Source organism: Prosopis cineraria, unplaced genomic scaffold, assembly GCF_029017545.1.
Source record: "Prosopis cineraria cultivar Desert tree isolate PC_DT_omini unplaced genomic scaffold, ASM2901754v1 PC9, whole genome shotgun sequence".
NCBI lineage: Eukaryota > Viridiplantae > Streptophyta > Magnoliopsida > Fabales > Fabaceae > Prosopis > Prosopis cineraria.
In genome coordinates, this window is record NW_026555340.1 from 28,270,532 (window position 1) to 28,288,511 (window position 17,980).

General features: G+C 35.0%; 3 protein-coding genes and 1 long non-coding RNA gene across 6 annotated transcripts; 3 read left to right on the top strand and 1 right to left on the bottom strand.

Annotated features, from left to right (window-relative positions):
- The first annotated feature begins 1,856 nt into the window (after positions 1–1,856).
- Positions 1,857–6,550, top strand: LOC129319347 (uncharacterized). 3 transcript variants are annotated; one of them, XM_054964389.1, is made up of 10 exons: positions 1,857–2,013; positions 2,792–2,958; positions 3,054–3,118; positions 3,679–3,719; positions 3,845–3,933; positions 4,017–4,130; positions 4,575–4,652; positions 5,237–5,302; positions 5,858–5,935; positions 6,265–6,550. In XM_054964389.1, the coding sequence occupies exons 1-10, from the start codon at positions 1,899–1,901 to the stop codon at positions 6,370–6,372; spliced, it is 921 nt and encodes a 306-aa protein (XP_054820364.1). In that variant the 5' UTR covers positions 1,857–1,898; the 3' UTR covers positions 6,373–6,550. The 3 variants fall into 3 exon arrangements, with proteins under 3 accessions (XP_054820364.1, XP_054820365.1, XP_054820366.1); XM_054964390.1 differs by having other exon boundaries at positions 5,858–5,873; XM_054964391.1 differs by lacking the exon at positions 1,857–2,013 and adding an exon at positions 2,367–2,551.
- Positions 6,551–8,480: 1,930 nt separating this feature from the next.
- On the top strand, positions 8,481–10,385 carry LOC129320912 (HVA22-like protein a). The gene is made up of 5 exons (XM_054966591.1): positions 8,481–8,732; positions 9,001–9,027; positions 9,133–9,255; positions 9,731–9,974; positions 10,057–10,385. The coding sequence occupies exons 1-5, from the start codon at positions 8,671–8,673 to the stop codon at positions 10,105–10,107; spliced, it is 507 nt and encodes a 168-aa protein (XP_054822566.1). The 5' UTR covers positions 8,481–8,670; the 3' UTR covers positions 10,108–10,385.
- A 1,839-nt stretch (positions 10,386–12,224) lies between these two features.
- On the bottom strand, positions 12,225–16,015 carry LOC129320911 (microtubule-associated protein RP/EB family member 1B-like). The gene is made up of 8 exons (XM_054966589.1): positions 15,530–16,015; positions 15,052–15,120; positions 14,877–14,963; positions 14,251–14,357; positions 13,921–14,063; positions 13,726–13,802; positions 13,264–13,377; positions 12,225–12,607 (listed from the first exon to the last, which is right to left on the bottom strand). The coding sequence occupies exons 1-8, from the start codon at positions 15,635–15,637 to the stop codon at positions 12,452–12,454; spliced, it is 861 nt and encodes a 286-aa protein (XP_054822564.1). The 5' UTR covers positions 15,638–16,015; the 3' UTR covers positions 12,225–12,451.
- LOC129320913 (uncharacterized) lies at positions 12,693–13,926 on the top strand. Its single transcript, XR_008595847.1, has 3 exons — positions 12,693–12,764; positions 13,348–13,423; positions 13,696–13,926. It is a non-coding gene; the product is annotated as an uncharacterized LOC129320913 (long non-coding RNA).
- Positions 16,016–17,980: the final 1,965 nt, after the last annotated feature.

Below are 17,980 nucleotides of genomic sequence, written 5' to 3' on the forward strand. Positions count from 1 at the left end.
TTAGATTTTAGGCACAGGCTCAGGTATGCGCTTATTGATAAGAAAAATGTCCGAGAAAGTGGTTGAGCCATGGACCTAACTGATCTTAGCTCTGCAAGGCAACGAAATACAAAAAGAAATAAAATGAATATTAACTATAATAGAGATTATACTGTCAGCAGTGAAATATGATTCCAGTTCTTTCAAAATAGCGATATATGAAGCCTCAAACTTAACTGTGCTAGAATCTCATAACCAGTATGGCGAAAATGTCAAGTGACTCAATGGTACCAGATTCAGTCTTAACTTTGTTATGTATGAGAGGTTGGAGGATCGAACTTGAGGAGGCTCTCCGCAAGAGGAATAATCCTGCACACTACTGCGGAGAAGCCTTTGTCTCCTGATGCTCACCGTAAGGGGTGGGGTTGCCCTGTTATGGGCCCTGAGGGGAGAGTGTCCAGCGCCTAGGGTGACGGTGAGATCCCGAGGAGGGCTGTTACATAAATTCACAACGTGGGTTTCATATTTTAGATGAAATGTGAATTAAGCAGTGCTATTTTAGAATACTATGAAAAATATGGCTTAAAATGTTTAGTTTATTTTATAGGGGCTTTACCAAATTTAGCTAATATTATATGGTTAAATAAAACTAATAACCCACCTTTTTTTAAATTAAGATAATTACTGTTTTCTAATTTACCTTTGATACAAAAAACAAAATTATCCTTAAACATCACAATACCCTGATTCTCCTTTTTTATATAGGTTTTGCTTTCACCCACCTGAAGACATGGAGACGACACTGCACTCTCAGTCATGACGGCGAAGAAACTAATAGTAGACAATGAAATAGCTCACATTGATGATTAAACGGAGTTAGAAATTCAACCAAGAGATCACAAGAATGTGAGGGAAGGCAAATTAGAAGCTACAGATTTAGGTTGAAAAATCATGAATGTGAGGTAAGGAAGTTTGAAATTGCAGCTTCTATACAAAACCACACTAAGGCTGCAAATTCAGGGTGAGAAAGTTCGGTCAGACTTTGTTACAAAAGCCAGAGTTCAAGCCAGAGTTTCCTGAGATTTTGTTTGATCTATTTTGAAAAAATAATTATGTATTTTTTGTGTTACTGATCTGCGATACTACATCATTGATATACGACTGTATATCAATTCTAAATAAGTTTATGTCTGATTGTTTGATTATGTTGATCTATGATAGTATATCAGTGATATATTATTATATATCACTGATATTAAGTCTTATCAGTAAAAACTTATCAATTTATTTATCATTAATATATAGTCATATATCAATGATATAGTATCGCAGATCAGTAATGGAGTTTTATTTTCAATGTTTAATATTCTCTTGGCAATATCTAGGAAAAACAGAGAGGGAGAGAGAGGAAAAATTCTGTGATAAAGATGGTGATCCAGACAAATTAGATCAAAAATTTTGATGAAGAAAAGCACTATACGAGAGATAAATATAATGATTCAAGAAAATCAAATCTAAAAATATGATGAAAAAAATATTTAGATATGATAAATTAGTGAGGGAGCACGTACAATATAATTTTTGATAATAAAAATAAAAGATTCAATCGGTTAAGGATTAATTAAATCAAATATATTATATTTTAATAATAAATATATTCTGAGGATAAAAAAGAAGAAAACATCTAATTGATTTTATGAATGGGCTATATATCAAAATATTTAAAAATCTTATGTATAATTTATGAGAATTGTATTTTTTAAGACCATTGAGTTAATTTTTTTATTTTATATATATATATATATATATATATTAACAATTAACAACACGTGGAGGGAAATAATGAACAGCGCAGTTTTTACCGTGCAGGGAGAGTGCAAATTCGATGGAAATGGAAGTCAAGTCACTGTGGAGTACTTATGACGCGCAGGATTGGGAATTATTGGAGTCATCCCAAAACGGTAGCTTTAATCTGGATCGTCTCTACCTTCCTCTTCTTCTGCTTCTTCCAAATGGCTTTCCGGAACTCTTCAGGTAATTATCTTCTACCATATTCGGACTAAATATCCTTCGATTTCATTTTCTGCTCCTGCTTTTGGGTGGAAGACAACAACGAAAAAAGGTTGCTCACACACAAGTCCATCTAATAAACAATCATTATTTTGACGTCTTACTGAGGACCCGTAGTTTTTCTTTTCTTTTCTTTCTTTCTTTTTTTGAGTAAAAATTTCTTTTCTTTCTTTCTTTCTTTTTTTTTGCCCTGTTGTTTAAAGCAGTGGTTGTTTTTCTGCTGAATCCTGAGCTTGGGTCAACCGGGCATCAGTCCTTTACATAAATTATAAACTTCTCACTCCGTGTTTAAGTAATGAGTTGTTTTTATATTATAATGGTAAGACGAACTTATAAAGAATAAAACTGGAATAGTTATGTGTGATTGACCAATAACCATAGTCTTCTGAGAAGCCTTAAATTCTTGGACGTAATGGATTTTATTGAATGCAAATAGGAGTTTCTCAACTCTCATACCCGTGGCATTCATGTTGAGGCGAGGCGAGTGTTTTCTTGAATTGAGGTTAAATTTCTTAAATTGCTAATTATTTGGCCCTCTTAAGAACACTTCATAACAATACATTTTTGCTTAACGTAGTAGTCCTATAGAGGGATCATCCTTTTGCGATTTCTTTTAGACTTTTAGTGACGTTTTCATTCAAATTGTTCTTTTTTTTTGGGAGGGGGGGTTTATCTGAGTGTATCCCTGTGTGTGTCTAAGCGAGGAAGTAATTGATACTTAGTCGAGAGGTGCCTGAATCAGATTCTGAAAATACATACTCGGAGCAAAGATCAAAGTTATATGAGAAGATGGCAAGAGATCTGGATGAACATGGGGCAGCTTTTCTGAAACATGGTGAAACCTCTCAGTCATTGTCACTTTCAGATATCTTTACCCTAAAGGATGGATCTGTAACACCTATACTGCAGGTAACATATAATAATTCAATCTGCCATAGCTGAATTGTTATTGCTGTTGTTGTTGTTGAATTTCTTGATCTGTGATTGAAGTTTCCTGTGTGCAGCCAGCAAATCCTCCTGTGCGGGCTATTGTATTGCATTTGAGCACTGAATTCTCTGTACCGATTGCGTGAGTCTCTTAGTGTTCTAAAGAACAAAGATGACGTTTATATGCCTTCGCATTTGCTCATGTTAAGCTGCCATACCCGTAACTATCTGATTTGGAAGTGATTTTGAATTGGATGATCATATTTTGATGCCATAATCATTTAAAACTTGCTATTTCCTATATACAAGAAAACTTGCGCCGTCCAAAAAAAAAAAAAAATGTTGGGATGCTTAGGAATTTTTCCCCCCTGATATATCGGAACTTGAAAACGCAGACCACTAAATTGGGATGCTCAGGATATCAGCATTGCTAGTCACGGAAACTTGAGCTATTGCTTTCTGCAAATTTAAATTGCATTTTTAAGTATATAATATAATATCATCTTGTTCATCTTTGAGAAAATGAAGAAAAGATCAGGTTTTATTTCTTACGTTCAATATTGGTGTTGTGAGAGATTTCTGGAGTGGAAAACATCAAGAGAGATGGAAATTTAAAATAGGTCTTAACAAAATTATTGCCTGAAGTTCTGGCAAAACTCAAAAGTACATGTAACTGACACATGCCAGGTTTATATGACACAGGGAAGCTGTTAAAAGCATTTTTAATCCATACTTCGATAAAGGTAAGCTGTAGTCGGATCAACCCATGGACAAATTGGTTTATATGTTTTTACATACCTTTTGTAGCTTCTTCACCCTTTTTTCTTATCTTGTTCATTTTATTATCATCCTTTCATGGGTCAATTAGCAATCTGGTTTCAGAACTCTAGTGTGTACCATTTTAGCATGTTTCATGCTTCCCACCGTCTTACACCTGTGCCTGCCACTGAAGAAGCGGTAAATTTTCACTTCACATTTCACTGTTTCTTCTTGACTCTGCATTACCTCGCCCATGACTCATGAGCATCATTTATTTTCAGATAGAAGCTGAAGCATCTGCTGTGCAAGCTGTTGCTGGGACATTCTGCCCTTTGAATATTGTTTTGGACAGGGTGGTTTTGACTTCAGCTGGAGTTCTTCTCGGTTGCTGGCAGGTTACTTTCTATCATTGAAACCCACTTTTTTCTCCTTCCCTCCCCTCATACACATAATCTTCAACATCTGTTTGCATTTTAATTATTCGATTCACCGCCTTGTTATGTTTACTGATGCTGGCTAATGTTTTGGTATTATTACTTTCATCATGATTTATTTTTCACTCTTGCTTTCAAGTCTTGCCTTCTGTTGATTAATTTGTAAAGCCTTCCAATTTTATAACTCGATGATGATTTGAACAATATTTGGTTGGCACCTTATAATATATAAGCAGTGAGTTTTGACCAGTTACAGGAAGTATTGATCTTTTTATGCTATTGATATAGTTAAGAATTTCAAACCATATCTATTTGAGTCATTATGTTGAAACATATCTCTTTTAGGATTTCATACAATGCAGACAAACCTAGGTTGATGATTATATTTGTATGCATTTGCTGTAGGTGACCTCTGGTACAGATCCTGTTATCATTCGTGCTAAGTTGCGGGATGCGCTTCCACATGCACCAGAGAAGCAACTTGTAAGCACCACTTGATTGCTCCCTTTTATTAATTTTTTCACCGTAAAATCAAGATGAACGTCTTGTAAGATTTTAATATGTAACTAGATCTTCCTTTTTCCATGCTTAAATTTCAGAAGTACATTGGAAATGAAATTGTGGCCATGGCCCTACATGAATCTTGAATTCCATGTGTTCTCTACGACTCCATTATTATAAGATTATTGTTTAAAATCCTGCCAGTTATAAGTTATACAGACCCCTAAGTAATTTTTCTGTCAGTTTTTCTAGGCAATCTGCGTTGCAGTGATGCAGTTCAGTTCAACTTCCCTGAAGGAAAAATCTACTTCATCATTTCCTTTATCTTGCCTCTTAAGATTAAGAGTAGGGAACAGTAATTAAAGATGTTGGACTTTAGTCTCTTCTTCGTATCATGTCATACTGGTTGAGTTCTAAATTAACAGTTTATTGATTTATAGAATTTCATTCTCAATTTAAGTGGCCTATCTTTTCCAAACTTAGATTTGATTTAAAGTCTAGTATGCCTCGGAAACGCTGATTACCTTCGTGATACTTGTTGATCTGCCATTTTCTTTCTTCTGCAGTATGATCCTCCAATTCTTTACACGTCGTTTGCAAGGCTTTTGGGTCCACCTAATGCATTGCCTACGGTAATATGTATATTCAGTTTTCCTTGAATTTTTTTACCTGTTAATCAATAAGCTGTTTGACATCATCTTCCCATCTCCTGTTTTAAAGTTGCATCTGCAACTAATTTTGAGACCAGTATATTTGTTGGTTACCTAAAGTTGTTATATCTTTTAGACAAGCCTGTAAAAAACAAAGAGTCTGATACTCTTGTTAATATCTGTTTACCTAACTCCACATGCCAGCGTGCTTGAATTGAGCTAGTAAGTTTATAATTAGTTTGTGACATAACTTCGGAAGATTTTCTTTGTTATCTTTGTTGATGTATTTGTGGAAAGTTGGTGTCTATTCTGGTCCTCTCTATAATTGTATTCAATTACAATAGAAATGAAAAGAGAACCCCGAGGACAAATGGTACATGGAATAGCATAATAACTTGAAATAGGATGCATTCATGAATTGGTTGCGTTTATGATGCTCCTGATGAGAACTTAATCCAAGATACTTTTGCAGTGTTATTTTATCAGTTCCCTCACTCTCCATTATGTTATTGACCTCTCAATTCTTGTGGTACACAGGAGCACAAAACCTCGGGTGAGCTCCAAATCTTCCATGAGCTAGTTAATCAACTAGACAATCAGATCCGTGGATTCAAGGTCTGTGTATATATCGTCTCTATGGCAATAACAATTGGAAAGGCCTTTAAAAAGTCAAAATTGATCATCTTGCAGGAAGTAGTATAAGTAATGAAAATTACTTCGCCTAAAGTTCCTTCTTTCTACCAAGGGCAAGATTCATAGTCGTAGATGATGGTTATTAGTTTAACTTTGGGAAATAGAGTTTGTGGACTTGCTTATGGTACAAAACACTTTGAAGCAACCATGGATCTTCCTTCTTCTTTCTTCCAAATTGCAGCCTCTAAACTAATCGGTTACTGTTTAGGCTCTCCATTCTTGTGCTATCTCTTGAACACTTTTATACGCAGGCAGTGGTATCGGATCTCTGGTACGTGGAGGAATATGATGTGCTTGCACTTGCACTGAATGGAAGAATGGCTATTCGCAAGTTCAAACTCTGCTGCTCAGGAGCATGAAGTTATGACAGGTGCAGACTAATTTCTGAATATACGAAGTATAATAAGTTCACAGATGAGTATAATTAATACCACAGTACCTCTGACATAATGTGCAATAACAGGTGAATAATATATGTTGTTATAGTGCTTGCATTTGTTTATGTAATATATCTCTCTCATCCTTTTCCGAGTTCTAGTCCTGATTAAACGACACCAAGGAATAACAATTCCTTACACTCAAACATCAAAGTTAAAATTGATGATCATTCACTAATCTAACCTTGGAATGGGATAGAATAGATTTTTTTTTTATTGTTTTTCTTTTTCTGTTTTTTGTTGGTGGATTGAATTCTTAATTCTGAGTTTGGATGATTCCTTCAAAATGAGTTATTTGCACTCCAAAAAAAAAAAAAATCAGATGGGATTAGCAGCATTTCTAATTTCTTGGAACAGAATTTCAAATTATACTAATATGCCAAAGCTTTATGGGGCTAATATTCTGAAGTGAAGATTATTTTTTGCCAAGATTTGAAAATAATGGAATGAGATCAAGTTTAGAATGACTGGAAAAAAAAAATCAACAAATCAAGAAAACTTTACATGACTTGATGGATTTTCATTTCAAAAGATTTGTGCGCTTGTATAATAACTAAATTTTGCAAAGATGGCTGGTAATTAATTTTCAAAATATTAAAACAAGCTTTTGAATGAAAGATTACACATGAGCAATATTTGTCGTGGATGAATGTGTTATTTTATCAATTAAACTATGACGTGTGACAGAAATTATATACGCGTGATTTGAAGTTAATAGGATTTATTCACGCAAATAATTAAAATCGAGATCTTCATTTAATATGAAATTTATAAATAAATTGATAAATTTATTAAGACAAAAATTCATCTGAAAGAAGGAACTATTTACAGGCTAAAAAATTATAAACATATTCCTGTTCACATTATCAACTGTTTTGTTGAGGTTTTAGCTGTGAGCTGAGGCCTGATGGTGACAGCTTAACCTTCAGCTACTCTGCTTCGGGTAGTCGGTAATTGGTACTCTCGTAATTCTGATAAAAACCAAGGTTCCTTTCATTTATCACAGATTTAAATATTATTCGGTGACCAAACCCACTAAACCGAAAAAAAGATATGGTGCTCCTGCATTTCTGTCCAATCTTCCACCACTTAAAAAAAAGAAAAAATAAATTGAAATAGGTAAGCTAATATAGATTAAAAAAACCACAACTAAATCTTAAAAATATCGCAACGTTAAGGTATTATTAAAATCTTAGTATTTTTTATAAATTGCGAATAATTTTGAATTTTAAAAATAACTCGAGTTTCCCATGCATGTAGATGACAAATAATTCAAAATTTTGTTGTCAACACAAATTTCAAAATGCCTGTGGAATTGCGGTAAAAATGATTCCCCTGCTCTATGTACACAAATACTCACATATATTTAATATATAACCTGCATAGATTGTAATTTTTATTGTTGTTTAGTTCAGGCCAAAAAGTATTATTTAGTTAAAAATATTGTAGTTTTAACCTCCCGAGATACAAAATAATTTGGAAAAAATATTTGTTACCATTTAAAGAGAGAGAAAGAACTTTGGTTCCCCCCCCCCCCCAAAAAAAAAAAAAGAACTCTTTAAGATAAGAAATAGATACAGTGCATTCATCTGTTTTTAATGTCTAAATGATAAAACTGATATCTAGCTTTTTTTTTTTTTTTGAGTCAAAGGCAATATATATATATACATACATACAAATGGATACAGCGGAAAGAAAAATACAATAAGAATAAAGCCAAACAAAAATGTAAAAAATATATTAACTAGTAGAAGTACAGTACTTTGAATTTTAGAGAATTTGAATTGCATTAAATATAAAAAATATATTATGCCCACAAAAATGAAATATCATATTATTTTTGGTTTATAAATAATGATTAATGATATTTTTTTTATAAATAATTATATATTGAAAATTTTGATCTGAAGAATAATTTTTAACAAAATTAAAATTCAAGGCAAGAAAATTAAGCACGCAACAGAATCTCCTCTGAATTCTTTCTTTTTATTTATTTCTTCTCTTCATCTAACACCGCTTTTTGTGGAGTCCTCTTTACACTGGGAAACAAAACAAGGCGGCATCACCCAAAAGCAACACACTCTCCCTCTCTCTGTTCTGTCCTCGCTCCAAAATTTTACCATCTTCATACAGAGGGAAATCGGGCTTGACGAAACCCTATTTTTCACCCTCAATCTCATAGAGAGGGTTGCAAATAATCTTCACTTTGACAGATCGGAGATGGGATCTGGGGCTGGAAATTTCCTCAAGGTTATTCTAAAAAACTTTGATGTTCTTGCTGGGTAAGCTCTTCCCTCATTCCCTTAACTTCATTCTTTTTTGCGAGTCAAAGATTCTACGGCATTATTTCTTGCTTTAACGTCATTGGAATTATGGGAGGCGGGTTGATATAACTATTAGAGGTGGTTAAGCACTTGAAACTTTACCAGAATAGCACAAGCAGTCGCATTTGTTTATCGTGGCTGCCCCTCCTCTTCGGAGACTCATTCTTCAAATCAATGTGCTTTTGTTGCTTCTCTCCTAACTCATACTTATGCGCTTCTCTTGCAGGCCTGTGGTCAGTCTTGTTTATCCTCTGTAAGTGCAATTTCAAGCCTACATTTATTTTCCCACATAAATATACATACTACAGAATTTCTTGGAAATACTCAATCAGTTCTGTTTGCTATTGTTCAATCTCAGATATGCCTCAATTCAGGCAATTGAGACCAAGAATCCTGTTGATGACCAGCAATGGCTTACTTACTGGATTATGTACTCCATGATCACCCTGTTTGAACTTACTTTTGCCAAAGTCCTTGAATGGTAAGCTACTTAATTTTATGCCAATTTGTGTTTTCTTGATGTTTTCTTTATTGTGTAGGAAGCCTAGTATCATTAGTTGTCACAATCTTGAGATTTAGGGATCAGAATAGCCAGTACCTAAACAGTGCAGTGCAATTTCTTGTGCACCGTCATTGGTAGTTTCTTAGCCTGTGAGTTCAACTTTGTTTAGGTTTTCTGATTAATTAAGATGCAGAATTAATGCCTAAATTTTCCACTGTGATTGGTAGTTTCTTAGTTTCTCAGTATGATGTTATACATTTACAATCTTGAAGGGGGGATAAAAAGTAAAGGCTGTAGGTGATAATGTGAAAGGCATTATAGAAACCTAATGCAAATATATTTTAAAATGTAAAGACCCGCATTGAATTCCTCTTTAACGATACCTGCAAAATTTCATCTTGAGTGAGGGAAAGTAGCTGGACTTTTACCTAAACTATCTTCAAGTATGTGACAGGATCCCTATCTGGCCGTATGCAAAGTTGATCCTGACCTGCTGGTTGGTGCTTCCTTACTTCAGTGGTGCCGCCTATGTTTATGAGCATTATGTGAGGCCTTTCTTTGTCAATGGTCAGACTATCAACATCTGGTACGTCCCAGGGAAAAAGGAACACCCGAGTAAACCAGATGACATTCTAACTGCTGCAGAGAAGTATATCCAAGAAAATGGAACACAAGAATTTGAGAATCTCATCAACAGGGTTTGTTCTTTGTTCCTTTGCGGAATTATGCTTTCGATCTTTTCTAACTTGTTTGTGCTAACACAATTAAACCTCCATGCAGGCCGATAAATCTAGGAGTGGCGGATATAGGACGTATGATAAGAGCTATTGATGCTGAGTTTTTTTCCTTGACTGCTACTGAATGCAAACTTTTAGCCTGTCTTTTGTGGGAAAGGGGGTTCAGTCTCATGTCAGTATGATACTCACATTTTCTCGTCTTTACTTGAGTGATAAGTGATACTAATTGGGATTTTTTGGTGTCTCGCATTGTCTAGAATTTTTAGCGTGTAATTATGTCAGGCTTAGTAATGCATGTTATGTCCGGTGGCCATGACAACGGCGGTAGATAATGATAATAAAAATTCAAAACCAGCTGGTTAATATTTTTCTCGATTTATGCCCGTACCCCACCCCAACACTATTTTCATTAATTATACGTTGTTATATTAAACACGCGCATACAACATTTATGAGACCGAACTTGCGACTTCGTCCAGGAGTAACTGTGGCCCTACCCCCACCCCCAACATTACGAGAATTATGAGTGTGAAGTTGCACTTTCCGTTTAGTTTTTCAGTACAGTTTAAGCTGATGTTGTATTAGCATTGTGCTAACGCTGGGATAAAAAAGACATTTGAATGTACTTAATCCAGTCTCTACCATGACATGCAGGTATACAATGACCACGCTGATGTCCCCAAATTGTTCTGCTCAAACTCTGTTGTGACATTATATTAAAGCTTTATGTACTCATCATGATAAGCTGGAGTCTGGAAACAAAAACTATTTAGAAGATTTGGGATTGCGTAATCTTTAAGATAATTGATCATTTTTAAAATTCAAATATACGGCCATAGGCATTTTGGAAGATGACTGAAATTAACAATATATCACTGGAAAAAAAAAATCAAACGTTTCATTGTAATACCTGCCGTTTAAATTAAATTAATTGTCATTGAGTTTATAAAATACTTGCGTTAATATGAAAGTCACAAAACTAGCAAAACCACAATTAAAACCACTTCGACCATTTAAATTCTTGAATATCGTAGTAGCAGGGCCCCCGCTCAGTCTAAGCAAGTCAATTCAATTCCTGCCTCTTGTGAACCTCGCACGATGGAACAGCACATGGCATATTATCAATCAACATTAATATAGACTTCTTTGGAGAAGATGGAAATGAATGGATGCAGAGCAATGTGCAAGGAAAGATGGTGGAAGGGAAATACGGTTGGTTGGCAAGAGGCGTTTTGGTTAGCACTAGCAGCATTGTTTATATGGCGATGGGGGCACAGTTTTCAAACATGAACCTCATTGTCGAGACCCTGGAATGCGGTGGAAGTGATTATGCGACAATTACAGTGTTATAACAGAATCGTGAAGTAGATATCAGCCTTGTCAACTGGAAAGTCCCTAGAGCAGGTTGGTGCAGACTTAACACACAAGATTGGAAGGTGACAGCTTGCGGCGTTTTGGATGGACTGCAAAGATGCTGGGAAGTGGGATTTAGAAAGATTGAGGTTGAAGGGGATACCCGCAAGATTATCAGTGCTCTTAAAAGCAAGTCAACAATGGAGGCATGCTATATGATTTCTGCAAGAACACAAACTTCTACAGCGAGATTGACAGGTTGAATTCGTGCATGTTTTAGCATCCGCCATTGGAGACAGTGTCCTAGATATTTTAGCAGAGGATTTAAGAGGGCCAGGAATTCCACTTGGACTGTTATGTAGTGTGTAATTGGGCTTTGCTATCGCCAATATATATATATATATATATATTGATGAACTGTATGGCTTGCCACAAGAACAAGATACATGAAGGAATTCTGATCAGTCACGATCTAAGGAAGTAGAAGAGGATAGAGATAGATGTCCATATGGGGATAATATCGACAGGATTGTCATGTCTCTGTTATCAATAAAACAGAAATTGATTTCATATCAAAGCGGGCCGACTATAGGACTAGCAAAACGCATTAATAATTTGATAGGGTTTGCTTAGTTGGCACGATAATACACTGTTAGATGGATCCGGTTGCCCTTATCTTTTTTAGTCAGTATCAATGCCAACTTCACAATAAAAGTGCATCACTCATTTTGACAGGCAATTCTCTATTATTTCAAGCATCACTATGTACACACAAAGCTTGGCAGCTAATTTCATAGACTGCCGAGGTACGATTAAATTATTAACAAGCCATAATTATGGATGTGCTAACCAGCTCCATTTCTCAAGCAGCAATCATTGGAGATATTCATATTCAATAGCAGAGGCGTACAATGAAAAAACTATACTGGAAATACCAGTCACAGTTTCCTCAGAGAATATCAATCCAGCACATACAAGGAGAAGCAAGAGGCACCATAAAGCTACAATCCCCTGTTCCGATTTGTTCAACACGAAGCCTGGCAAATATCTTGCGCATACCAGTCAGGTGTCATTTTTGCAAGAAATCAAGCTTCATTTTCTGCTTCCACTTCTGATCGTCCTCCTCCTCCTTCTTCAGATTGAGCAGCTTCCAAAATTTGATTAAGGCAATCCTGAGCTTCATCTAACGCTGACTCCTTTGCATCAGCAGCATACAAAATCTTCTTGATTGCTATGGTCATCTGTACAAAACCCAAGCAATCACTACTTAAATGCATTTAAGTCATGGTTTATAAGTTTTTCGTTTTTTTCTTTTTTTTTTTTTTAAAGAGGAGCTGATGCCCATATACTCCTCGATGAGCTATTTTAGCTTTTTCAGGTCAACAACCTTGAGTGCAGGTATAAGCTGTTAGCATATATAGACTGCAAAAAGTTTGCAACATCTTTATACCATTTGGGAGAGAGGTGGGGAGGGGTTATAATGCTTATGTTACGTTAAAAGGGCTAAAAAAGAGGTTGCTGCAGGCATAGATGGGTAGAAAACAAAAGTTATTCTGGACTCCAGAACTTGCACTCTTACTCATTTGTTTATGATTTTGACTAAAGAGTCATTGAAGATTAGAACTTCAGGTTGACCTTTCTCCATCCAACCATGAACTATACAACAACAATAACAAGTCTTATCCCACTAGGTTATGAAGACAATTTTGTAAGGTACACGTCAATGCAATTCTTTTAGCAAATTTCACTATATTACCCCAACTAGAGGTCATCGATAAAAGTATATGGATATTAAAAATCAGAAAAAGTCATGACACAATAAAAGCAAGGGGAACAGAAAGTCTTAGTTAAAATTAATTACTGAAACTTCAACACAAGTTTTGATTAGAATTCTTACAGGTACGTTCTCCAGTTGTGGAGTCTGACACAGAATTTCTATATCCCTTAGTTTTGCGTAGTAAAAGTCTCTTTCTTTTTCCAGGACATCCACAGAGAGCTTGAGATCAGTTATCTGTCAAACAGCGGAAGAAATATGCAATGAGCTTGCTAAAATAAAGGTAATTAATATACTTTGGTAAATTTTCAAGCAACAAGATTCCAGTGTTAAAATCCATGTAACAAATACAACATTCGCTGAGTGAAATTAAGAGTGCTAGTGCAAAAGAGGGGGGCGACTGTGTCTAAGCACGATCGCAAATATATGTATCAATTGCCGTATGATGAAATGCTGGCTGCATTTGATGCATTTGTCTACAAATCCAAAGACTGTGTTGGATATTGAACTACAATACTTGAAGAATCTTTTACAGCAATGTGATAATTATTACAGGCATTAGGACTCAATATTCACAGTTCATACCTCCTGGGACAAAGCTTGGATATCTGCTGAAGAATTAGCCACGCCTGCTGCACCACTTGACCTATGTTGCTTGGGCCCTATTGTCAAAAAAGGCATCAAATAATACAGAAAGTCATGACAAAAAGAGTAGAACGTGGTAAAACAAACAAACGAAAGTGGAGAACATTCTAAGACCAAAGATGTCAAGAAGCCAACCAGAGGTTCTATTAGGACTGAGTGTGTTGCCCGAAACAGAATTATTAACAACATTTGTTTGCAGTGATTTTGAGCTCTTTGAAGAACTCTTAAGATTTTTATCCTTTCCACACTTACTCCTACGCTCCACAGGATTATAGTTCCTAGAAGGGAAATTAAGGAATTAATGAAACATAGAGTGCATCAGGAAAACGATGTATGCATGTCATAAAGCCATATGCCATTCAATATAACTTATACTATAATTAAGTATTGCAATGAGTAAGAACGATATGTTCATAATCAAAGCTAATTAGAGGCCAAAGGGTATAATCAGAGCAAGTAGCATACTCATTCATAATGCCACCATTCACAGAGTCACAATAACGTTTTAGCCATTGTAGAAATTCCAGATTGTCCAAAGGTCGGCCTTTAACAAGCCTGCTAACTTCAATATGCTGCCACAGCGTAGGAATGTTAGCAAGGTAAATGGCAACATGCATGAATGACTGCAACAAAGTTCGTTCTTAAGCAAGCTTTTGACCTCATGTAAAGGAATGATTTTAAATCATGTTATTATTCACAGAATGAGGAACAATCACACCCTGGCATGGAACTCGTGCACCCAATAAAACTGGGAAGAGATTCATATCCAGTAAACAAACCTTGCTCTTTCTTATTAGAAAAACGTGATTACTATATTATTATTTTATACCAGGGGGGAAAATATACTGATTAGATGCTACACGTACAAATTATTGCAAGCCACTCCAATATTATTTCCATTTCAATTTATGTTTATTATAGCATAGCCTTGTTCCTAGTAATCCTCTCAGCCTCGTATTATTTCTGAATTAGAAATTAAAAAAAAAATGGTAAGTGGTGACTTGTGATGCTAACTGGCAGCGGTGAGAATTGAGATGTAATAGATGTCATGCGTTTCTCGTGGTTGCCCCCCGGTGTCTAAAAGGAAATACCTTCTCAATCTTCAGCTTGTTGAATACTTCCTGAAGAATTTTGTAATTCTGGATCATATCATATTCTGATTTCGCATCAAAATTCACCTGGAATCAACCTCGAATTGTAAAAATTACCCAATAGGCGAATATGATGATATAATAGCATTAATGAAAAGTTAAATCTTGTTGCCACCTTGTGCATTGGAACAACCCCAGGATAGGTCATGTCCATTATCTGACATTGTACAGCACCTGATGCAGCCTATCCAGGAAAATATAACCGGTCATAATCAAAAGCCTCGTTTTTATCAAAGAAAGAGCCAAAGATGAACAATATAGAAGTTTGTTCAGGTCAAATTCTCGGTTAATATGCTGGAGTTCTTTGATAACAAAATAGAACCACAAAAATGAAGAATAGCTTCCTACGTACGTCGCCTGGTTCAAAAATAACGTAGACGAGCGGAAGCATGAATAGCTTGGAAATCCCTTTAACTTCGGGAGGGAAAATGTATTACAAAGGAGAGCACCGACAGGGGAAGAAAAAACAAATTTCACCCAATGTAGCAAGAGAAATATAGAAAGAAGAGCCCATCGTTCCAATGTTTCTATTGTTTCTTTCGTAATTACCAAAACCAGATACGGCTTTAAGTTCGATACGAAATGGTCGGTACCTCCTCAACGCGCGAGAGATTGAGTTGAAGTCTTCTGTTGATCCAAGTCAAAATCTCATTCCGACCGACAAAGTAAGCACTGTCCATGATACCAATGCTCGACGCCATTTCCACCAAAACCCCAGAAAACCAATCCTTCGGGAGGGCCCAGAAAATGAGACAAGTAAATAGAGGGAAATGATGATGGTGGCGTGGGCCTTTAAAGGCACGGGATCGAGATTGTTTTCTTTTTTTTTTTTTTTTTGGTTTTTGGGGGGGGGGGTGTTGGCGAAATCTCAGAAAATTTAACAAAGTCTTAATGGAAAATTGACGACTGAAGCGAATGAATTAAATTGAACGATAATGGAAGAGATTTTGCGAGTGGAAAGGAAACGAAGGAGCACGCGCGCGATCAGAAGGAACACCTGAGTGACTACGGGGGCAAGGGACGGCGCTGACAAGTCAAATGACAAAGCGAGATTGAGAATTTAACATGACTCGCTCCCAGGGGAGGGAAACAGATTTCATGTTTAATTTGTTTATTAACAAATTCTTGGCGTCATTTGTTTGCACTTTGTCGGTTTGATTTGTTGAAGCTAGTTTAGGTGCCAAATGGAAGATTGGAAGGATTATACTATTATTATATTCGGCCAACAAGTATGGAGAACTTTATACTTTTTTTATAGCATTCGACTTATGTATAAATTATACTTTCCTCTTACTGCCATTTCAACCACGGTATCTTCAGGCCCAAAAGCAAATATAATTCATGGTATCTTGATCTTCACTTGAATATATAAGGTGGCATCAAAAGTCAGAACCTTTGTTTAACAAAATTATAAATTGTAAACAAAAACGATGAGATGCATCATGCATGTATATGGGAAACACCCTTCAATGAACCTGGACAATAGCGTAGAATAGAACCCAGACAGGGAAAGAAGATTACTTTAAAATTGGCCAGCAAAAGAGTAGTGTAAACTTGAAAATAAATGAAGTTTGCAATGTTTTCTGAGTCATGTATGACGTTGTTCGCTGCAGGACTAGGTGTGACCTTAATCTACCTTGATTTGCTTCGATGAAATTTTGTTCGAACACGTTTCGGGCACATCTTATTCAGAGATTGACACATTCCCTTTTTGTTTAATTCCTAAGAGGCATTGAGTGAAATCCATAATTAGCGACATGAGCACTTGATATATTTTTTTTTTGGCTAGATTACTCGATCTTTCTCGGAGTAAGATTGTAAGAGTGTATTTAAAAGTTTATGATTGAATGAAGAGAAACTATTATTAATGAAATGGAGCGGAGTGGAGTAAAATAAAACAAAAACTTTCATTATTTGAGAGTTGTATGATTGGGAAGGAATGATTTTATATGACCATTATTTAAGAGTTATTATAAAATGAATAGAACATATCAGTTTAATTTTTTTTCTTCCAATATTACTCATATGATTAAATTCAAAATAATAATAATACTCATTAAATAATTATAATATTTATGCAATAAAAAATAATAATAGTTAAAATTAATGATTAAATAAGATATTTAAGAATTAAAAATAAAAAGAGAAAACAAGTAGCAGAACTGTTTATACAAACATTCTTATTGCATAAGAGTAAAACACAACAGATTTATAGTGTTAAAAGGCACGACAAAGAGGGATGATAAGAGTGCAAGAGATATAACAGGAAGTATGGCTATGTATTATATCTGAATGCCCAGTCAACTCGGTCTTGCCCAAAACATTTGGGCATATGGGGCTAGATATTGATTGTTGTCAAACCTTACATTGCCTGAACATATGCAAGCTTTTTTATTTTTTTAAATTGTTTGTAAATAATATTTGTCTAATGGCATTATTTCTTTTTTAAAGTTATCACGAATTATATTATTTTTATAATATTGTAGACATTTTTTATTATTGTAATTTTTTAAATCTCTTTTTAAAGTTAAAATTTATTTTAAACTTATTATTATGTAAAAATATTTGGCAATTATTATTCATTTAAACTTTTTAAAAATTACTTTTCATTCTACTATTAGTTTTGTGAAGAATATATTTTAAATTATAATATTTTTTGAGGAGGAAAACTTTTTTATATTTTTTTATATACATGTACAAATATTTTTAGGTCAATCAAGTTAGTCCGGTGCCTAAGTGCTCATTGGGCTAAGGCATCAGACTAGGATGATGCTTGGCCCGACCCTACCCATATACAACTCTAATGGGAGGCAAAAGAGATGACTGGAGAATAAAAATAACAGATGAATTTTTTTTTTTAATAAGATAGGATGTTGGGAGTAATTTTATAAATAAAATAATTATACTATATCACTTTATACTTAATCTTTCAATTTGGGAGGACAAAAAATATTGAATTATAGATGGCAAAGGAGAGCTTTAGAAGCCCTTCTTTGCCATTCTATCATTCTTAAAAAAAATTTATAAATAATGACTCATGTCTT

Excerpts from the sequence above, each read along its gene's own strand:
- LOC129320911 (XM_054966589.1), bottom strand. The coding sequence starts at position 15,637 with ATGGCGTCGAGCATTGGTATCATGGACAGTGCTTACTTTGTCGGTCGG. Across the intron at positions 14,964-15,051 it reads GGGTTGTTCCAATGCACAAG|GTGAATTTTGATGCGAAATC; the intron begins GTGGCAACAAGA and ends GGTTGATTCCAG. Across the intron at positions 13,803-13,920 it reads CAGTCCTAATAGAACCTCTG|GGCCCAAGCAACATAGGTCA; the intron begins GTTGGCTTCTTG and ends TTTTGACAATAG.
- LOC129320912 (XM_054966591.1), top strand. The coding sequence starts at position 8,671 with ATGGGATCTGGGGCTGGAAATTTCCTCAAGGTTATTCTAAAAAACTTT. Across the intron at positions 9,028-9,132 it reads GTCAGTCTTGTTTATCCTCT|ATATGCCTCAATTCAGGCAA; the intron begins GTAAGTGCAATT and ends GTTCAATCTCAG. Across the intron at positions 9,975-10,056 it reads TTGAGAATCTCATCAACAGG|GCCGATAAATCTAGGAGTGG; the intron begins GTTTGTTCTTTG and ends ACCTCCATGCAG.
- LOC129319347 (XM_054964389.1), top strand. The coding sequence starts at position 1,899 with ATGACGCGCAGGATTGGGAATTATTGGAGTCATCCCAAAACGGTAGCT. Across the intron at positions 3,720-3,844 it reads TAATCCATACTTCGATAAAG|CAATCTGGTTTCAGAACTCT; the intron begins GTAAGCTGTAGT and ends TGGGTCAATTAG. Across the intron at positions 5,936-6,264 it reads ATCAGATCCGTGGATTCAAG|GCAGTGGTATCGGATCTCTG; the intron begins GTCTGTGTATAT and ends TTTTATACGCAG.